The sequence below is a fragment of the Sprattus sprattus genome (genome assembly GCF_963457725.1).
Source record: "Sprattus sprattus genome assembly, chromosome: 14".
Taxonomy (NCBI): domain Eukaryota; kingdom Metazoa; phylum Chordata; class Actinopteri; order Clupeiformes; family Clupeidae; genus Sprattus; species Sprattus sprattus.
Genome location: NC_137912.1, coordinates 4,493,346 through 4,501,155, shown reverse-complemented (window position 1 = coordinate 4,501,155; position 7,810 = coordinate 4,493,346). Strand labels below are relative to the sequence as shown.

The following is a 7,810-nucleotide window of genomic DNA, read 5'->3' as shown; positions in this document are numbered from 1 at the left end:
GTGTTTGTGTGTGTGTGTGTGTGTGTGTGTGTGTGTGTGTGTGTGTCACCCATTGATCTGTAATTGTTAGCCTCATCTCTAATCTTACCATCCATCCAGAGGAGAGATGCCCATTGTTTTACATACGCTAATAAGCACATGCATTAATTATCTTGCACAGTTTGATTCGACTGATTAAAAAGCACACAAAAGCCACCTTAGTCTTCCTGAGCCGAGACACAAATCAATCATCAACAGCAACAGCATTTCGTTTCGGTTATGTGATGTTGCACTGTGTACAGGGATTTAGTCAGACATAATTGGTAATAAATGAATAAATGGTCATTTAAGGGGAAATTTAAGTCAGCTGTGAGACACGTGTGTGACCATGTGGTTTGAGAGGGCCTTGAGAAATTGTCCAGCCTTCAATCAATCAGCCTTCATCGTCGTAGCGATAAATCCATAAAAAGCCCCTGGTGCGTGGGGCTATGACAAAAGGGGTTCATAAAATTCCTGTTGAACCTGGTGACCGTGGTGCATTCACGCGTCATAATCTTTCAAAAACACTTGATACAGTATATTATACACTACAGTACAGTATAATATAGTTATATTATATATAATATAATATAGTTGCTCTTGGTGTGTAATGATTGAATACTTAAAAGGACAAAAGAGTTTTTGTTGTGCTTATGTTTCAAGTGCTTTATGTCAGGAGGGAAATTACATAAAGCACTGATTTGATTAAGAAATTATTGTTTTCTTTCCACAGTCCTTTATGTTCATCCCTGGGAAATATCCCTGGCTCCGACATCTATAGGAACATGAAGGACTATAAAAAAGTGAGAAATTACAGATTCTGTGTTGTTCATGCTATGCTTTATACTTTTGTATAACTTCTAAATGTGTTACCATAACAACGCATTGGTCACCAGAATGTGGGCTACAACTCCTTGACTAAGATGAACTATTACTGTCTGTTTCTCTTTCATATGCAATGTGTGTAATGTAAAATAATGAACAAATCAACATGTTGCAATTGTGTGAACATATGTTCTAAAGTTCTAAAGACTGATACATTTCTCCTTAGATTGCAGAAGTTCCTGGAATAAAGATTTTCAAGTGCAACTCACCCATATATTTTGCCAACATTGACTACTTCAAGGAGCGCCTAAGAGACATAGTGAGATAAAAAAAGAAATCAAATTGTCTACAGTAATGTGACTTCACACATACTTTTGTGACTCATTTTGAAAAAAACACATTTGGTAAAACATCACTTCAAATTGAAATACCAGCCAATCAAATCAGCAGTATTTGGTATTAACAGGTGGGGTTTGACGCAGTGAGGGTTTTTAAGAAGAGGAACAAGGCACTGAAGAAAATCCACAAGCTCATCAAAAAAGGAAAACTGAAGGCTTCTGAGGTACTGCCTGCAATACCAATTTAGTGGACTTCAAGATGTTGTTATTACATAATACAGTGAGTCACGCCCAGAAGTAGTAAACATATATTTGTAAAGTAGTCCCATAAACAACTATACGTAAGCTTTAAGAACTTGTTTCATTTTATATAGTACATTTTACATAATGTATTGTTTGTTTTGTACACATTTACACATGTACATATGTGTGTGTGTATATATGTTTATTGTCCAGGGAGTTACTGTTGTGCAACAGAGGCTTGTGAAGAGGAGATTATTGTAATACTGCACCAAAATGACAAGATTCCCCCTATCTACCTCACTCCCTCTTTTGCTCTCTCCATCTCCCTCTCCCCCTCTCCCCCTCTCTCCCTCTTTCTCTCTCTCTCTCTCTCCCTCCCCCTCCTTCTCCCCCTCTCTCTCTCTCCCCTCTCCCCCTCTCTCACTCACTCCCCCTCTCTCTCTCTCCCTCTCCCCCTCTCCCCCTCACTCCCTCTCCCTCTCTCTCCCTCTCCCCTCTCCCCCTCTCTCTCTCTCTCCCTCTCCCCCTCTCTCACTCACTCCCCCCCCCTCTCTCTCTCTCTCTCCCCCTCTCCCCCTCTCCCTCTCTCTCTCTCTCTCCCCCTCTCCCCCTCTCTCTCTCCATCTCCCCCTCTCCCCCTCTCTCTCTCTCCCCCTCTCTCTCTCTCACTGTAGAGCGGAGAGTTGTCCGTGGTGTCTCTGGGCCTGGACAACGAGGCGTTTGAGAGTGAGCAGGACACAGAGACAGTGGACGTGCGAGTGGACTGGACCTCAGACCTGCCCGTCAGGGTGTCGGTGCCACAGGTTCTGATCCACAGCCTGGTGCTGGACTTCTCTGCAGTCTCCTTCCTGGACGTGGTGGCAGTCAAGTCCTTAAGGCTGGTGAGACAGAGGCAGAGCACCCTTTCAGGAGGACAAAACCAGACAGTGAATCAACATTTGAAAAGGACACGCAAGACTATGTATATACAGTATATATATAATGGAATGTATATTAATACAAATACAAATGGAATGCTCTTTTGGATTACTGATTTACAGTAAGATTTACAGATATTGCATAAGGCATTCTTTGAAGTCCAATGTATTTTCTCAGTGGATACACTATAGATTGTCCTTTTCACAGATAGTGGAAGTGCTGTCAGAAGACTCATAAGCCTCTAGTAGGCCTGAACACCAATAATAATAATAATAATAATAATAAACTTTATTTATATAGCACCTTTCATGCAAAAGAATGCAGCTCAAAGTGCTTAATAGCAAATACATTACGTAACAATGACACAGTTAGTCAGGCACATTACTCACTAAAGACGCGGCCTGCTATCTCAGTAGCCTTACTAACGAGACTAGTGCTACTAGTTCATGAGCTGAAATGTCACGGTTTGCTCAAAGGTTGTTTTACAGTATGAGTGTATTTAGTGAGAGTGGGATTTATCGCTCAAGGAAGACTAACAAGGTTTTTCTAACGTCTCTGTTTGTTTCACAGGTCATTAAGGAATTCCTGCGAATAGGTGTCAGCGTGTACATTGCTGCCTGTGATGGTATTTATAGGGTTAAATCTACGTCCTTTCCCCTACCTCTGTGTTCCTGCTTTTATACTGTGTCCGTTGGTTACATGTTGCTCTTTGTTGCTCGGCTACAGACGACCTAATCAGGAGAATGGAGAGTCTGGCACTCTTTGATGATGTCGTGACCAGAGACCTGCTCTTCCTCTCAGTGCATGATGCCATCCTCTTCATCAAACTTGAAGTGGCCAGTAAAAACACATCCAATCCTATCATGGACAAGGTAGGCATAGGTTTGTATGTATCGGGATATTCTGAAAGGGGAACAATTATTGATGGAGTGATTCAAAATAGTAACTAGAGAATAAAAAATGTGTTTTTTTTTTTGCCTTGAGAATCTTTAAAGGCTCTTTGAAGAATTAACCGACAGCTATCAAGACATCTTATAAGACATATCCAGAACCCTTAAAACCATCTGCTTCAACTGCCCTTACATGTTACACTAATAATGTTGTACACAATCCATGCCCATTGTGAAGGGAGTGATGAAATGTATAATTTTAAATAGCACATTTTATATATTGTTATGTAAATATTTCCATTGTTCTAAATCCAGGACAGCAAGGAACCTTTGCCTTTCACTGAGGAGGAGGACCTGATAGAGACCTACGATAACCAGCCAAGGGTGGGTACCACTTGTCTCTTGTTTACTCCAGAGAGTCAGTGAATCTGCAAGACATGCGGTTGACCGTTGTGTTTTCCGGATCATTCTCAGGCCATCCATGAGCTGTCCAACTGAAGACGCTGTGCAGGCGGTCCTGAGACCTACTTATGCCACACCCAGCAGCACACATTGTTGTGTCCAACGGGAAGAGTGGAAGCACAGGACACACTGTGTGTGTGTGTGTGTGTGTGTGTGTGTGTGTGTGTGTGTGTGTGTGTGTGTGTGTGTGTGTGTGTGTGTGCGTTGCCATCTCTCCTGTGTTCCTGTGCAGGACACACTTCAGGACCCTTCAGGGCCCTCTTTATATTCAAGACCGGACTTTCCTCCTTTGTGTATCCATATGAGACGTCTCTTCTTTTTTGAATTGAGGGGCATTCAGAGTTTAAGGATCATTCACCCATGAATGACCTTTTCATACTAATATCCGATGAAGGACACAAAAATGTTTTGAACCATTTGAAATGTTTTGAATAAAGTAACGTCAGGCACACCTTTCTTAATAACTCGATCACACTCCGTAGCCCTGGAGGATTGACGTTTGTCTTGGGATTGTCTAACGAGAAATGTGAAGACAAACAACCGTGGCACATAAACAAAAACACCACCGGATGCGCTCATCTCCTGGTAGCTCCTGAAGCTCAATGGAAGTATGTTGGGCGGACAAATAAACAAACTTCTTCCTCTTTTGTTCTGCCTGACCCTACCAGACTCTGTGTGGTTGTGGTGTGTGTGTGTTTGTGTGTGTGTGTGCGTGTGTGTGTGTGTGTGGGTGTATGTGTGTGTGTGTGTGTGTGTATGAGTGTGTGTGTGTGTGTGTGTGTGTGTGTGTGTGTGTGTGTGTGTGTGTGTGTGTGTGTGTGTGTGTGTGTGTGTGTGTGTGTGTGTGTGTGTGTGGAGGGGTACATGATTGGGGTGAACCCAGACAACCTCGTATGAACCCATAGATGACGTGAAAGCTCTGGCCATCAGCTTTTGTCTAGAAGATTCTGGATCTTTCTTTTAGGTCCATCAATACTTTCTCCTGGGGGCAGGTCAGGCCCTTGTCTTCTGTGAATCCTCCAAGACTCCAAAAGCTCTCAAAACAACACGATTCACTGGATGGACTGTTTTGATTTAACAAACAAAAAGACAGGCCTTTGTCATTAAAATACAAAACAAAACATTGTGTCTCGTTATTTATTGTGAGCGAAGGACAAAATCACGGAGATAAACATTTTGTTGATCATTATGTCTGTGTATACCCATTTTGTGTGTTTAATGTATATACTTCATGTTATAATCTATACATTAATAAAACACCTTTGTTACAGATGGCTCTGTACAGTCGCCAGTTACTTGTGCTGATGTGTCTTGTTTGTGTGCAAATGCATCGTCTAGTTGGAAAAAAGGAGTTTTCATTCCCTTTTTTAAGATTTATTTTTGGGCTTTTACACCTTTAATTCAGAGTACAGTTAAGAGTGAGACAGGAAATGAGTGGGAGAAGAGTTGGGGAGTGGACAGGAGAAATGACATCAGGCTGGAATCGAACCTGTGTCCTCCATGGGCATCAAGCCCAAATGTGGACAGGGCTACTGGTTGCGCCACAGTGCACCCCTTTTCATTCCCTTTTAACTTATAAAAAAGAGAAATGACCTTTACACTCCAAACGTTTTAAGGTATACCACAGCGCTTTATACAACCTGTTTGTTTGCTTGTCTTTTTTTTTTCGAGTTTATTGTTTTGGGGCGCTTGAGGGGGAGCGAGATTGAGACCTGGAAATGGCCTCAGTTTGGATGCATCTGGGTCTGTTAGGCTCTTGGACCCCAGACATGATTGGGATGCTGCCACAGAGCTCCCTCAGAGCTGCCACATCTCCCCATTTCCGTGTCTGTTTCCTCGTACTAGGTCATACTGTATAAGGGCCATTCTACCGAATTCGTGTAATATGCAGTCCCTGAACAATAAAAACTATTTACAAAACAATTAGGTATTTAGGCATAGATATTTAATTAGAAAATGTTATGGTCTATATAAACCCAATGCATTACATGAGATAGTGATAAGCTAAATATATACAAAATCATCATTTATAGGGTACTTTCTATTGGGAAGTAGCTGTCCCCAACCCTGACATCTAAATTTCAATGCCTTTAAATAACACTTTTCAATTTTTTTAGATTTTTTTCAATGATTTAATTTCAAAGATCTTTATGATTGGGTTGAAACAGAGCTTGGAATATTTAGATTTATTGTGGGTTTAATTTTTAAATCAATTTACTATACTCAAAAAATCATGTCCCTAGTTTTCATGTCACTACCGAAACACAAGAGTTTTAGTCCATTGGCTGAGCCTGTGTTTTAGCCACGACTCTGCATTTTTGACCATGCAGTGACACTGCATCTCTGTCCCTCATGGTTGAATGGTAAGTAGCTAAATCCCATAGTTTTTATATAAATGTGTTCCAAAGTCTGAAAATCGACGTGTAACCTTAAGAATTGTCACTACCGAAACGCATGTTTTCTTCAATTAAGTAAACCTTTTGGGGTTTCATGGAAAATCTTATGTTTGTATGTGTGTTCACCTTTTCAAAGATGTGTTTGCAAGCCGTGTGCTTGCTAGAATTCTTTATTTATGCTTAAAGTTAGCTAGAATTGTCACTACCGAAACAGTCACTACCGAAACATATGGTAGTGACCTGATGATTTCGGTAGTGACAAAATGAAATGGTAAGTAGTTAAATCCCATAATTTTTAAATAAATGTGTTGTGTGGACTAAAGAGCGGCCCAGAGCACCTTTTGGAAGATTTTGGGAGAGAAATGAACATCCATCCAACAGTGCAGTCACTACCGAAACACTGGATGTCACTACCGAAACAGTGCAGCACTACCGAAAAACAGGATGTTTTGTAAAAAATTAAGTATATTGAGTAATCAACTAAAATGTTATGATACTGATTGGATTAATGTATGTTCAATGTCATCAATCAAGAACTCTGGAATAAATATGATCAGTATTTTGCATTTTACAAAGAAATATTGCACTTAGATTTTGATGAATTCTATAAATTGAACTTGAAAATTTGGTAAATAATTCATTTTTATGGATTTCATTGTAAAAACCTTCAAGAAATATTTGTAAAAATACCCTTCAGAGAAAGGAAGAAAACACAATCTGAACAGGTCAATAATAATACTTTTTTACTATAGTAAATGTGATGTTTCGGTAGTGACAATTTTTGGAAGAGGAAAAACGTTCCAACACATTCTGAAAATACAATATAAAAATTGACTGTTCTTTTGCTAGATATGTGTACTTTAGATATGGTACAATATACATACGGACAAAGTTTTGGGAATAAAACATAAAAAAAATCCAAATATTTCCGACCTGACTTTGCACCAATTCGGTAGAATGGCCCATAAACCACCTCAAGATAAACCACCTCTATTCAAAGTCACCAAGATAACAGTGTGATTTATACACAGATGTCGTCTCCTTCCTGGACGCTACTACACTCCAGCCATAACTTCAGCTGCCTTCCAGGGCGTTGTTCTAATAGGGTATTGGGCTGTTCCAATGGTTCTGTTCTCATTGGAGTCCTGGGCTGTTCTAATGGGGTATTGGGCTGTTCCAATGGTGCTGTTCTCATGGAGTATTGGGCTGTTCTAATGGTGCTGTTCTCATGGAGTCCTGGGCTGTTCTATTCAGGTATTGGGCTGTTCTAATGGGGTATTGGGCTGTTCTCATGGTTCTGTTCTCATGGGGTATTGGGCTGTTCTCATGGGGTCCTGGGCTGTTCTAATGGGGTCCTGGGCTGTTCTAATGGGGTCCTGGGCTGTTCTCATGGTGCTGTTCTCATGGAGTATTGGGCTGTTCTCATGGGGTCCTGGGCTGTTCTAATGGGGTATTCGGCTGTTCTCATGGTTCTGTTCTCATGGGGTATTGGGCTGTTCTAATCGGGTATTGGGTTGTTCTAATGGGGTATTGGGCTGTTCCCATGGGGTTATGGATCTTGTTTAATAGGTTATTGGGCTGTTCTTATGGGGTATTGCACTGTTCTCATTGCGCTGTTCTCATGGGGTATTGACCTGTTCTCATTGGGGTATTACGCTGTTCTCATGGGGTATTGAATAGAATAGAATAGAATAGAATATATGTATTTGTCATTGCACAA

General features: G+C 40.8%; 1 protein-coding gene across 2 annotated transcripts in view; it reads left to right on the top strand.

Moving 5' to 3' along the window:
• Positions 1-4,562, top strand: part of slc26a4 (solute carrier family 26 member 4) — a 17,995-nt gene extending 13,433 nt beyond the window's left edge. Inside the window, exons 14-21 of one of the 2 annotated variants that reach the window (XM_080850977.1) lie at positions 752-821; positions 1,070-1,162; positions 1,310-1,405; positions 2,099-2,305; positions 2,913-2,967; positions 3,069-3,214; positions 3,548-3,616; positions 3,707-4,562. In XM_080850977.1, coding sequence (XP_080707103.1) covers positions 752-821; positions 1,070-1,162; positions 1,310-1,405; positions 2,099-2,305; positions 2,913-2,967; positions 3,069-3,214; positions 3,548-3,616; positions 3,707-3,730 — 760 coding nt within the window. In that variant the 3' untranslated portion in view covers positions 3,731-4,562. The remainder of the gene's footprint in view (positions 1-751; positions 822-1,069; positions 1,163-1,309; positions 1,406-2,098; positions 2,306-2,912; positions 2,968-3,068; positions 3,215-3,547; positions 3,617-3,706) is intronic. The other variant, XM_080850978.1, reaches the window with a different exon arrangement.
• Positions 4,563-7,810: the final 3,248 nt, after the last annotated feature.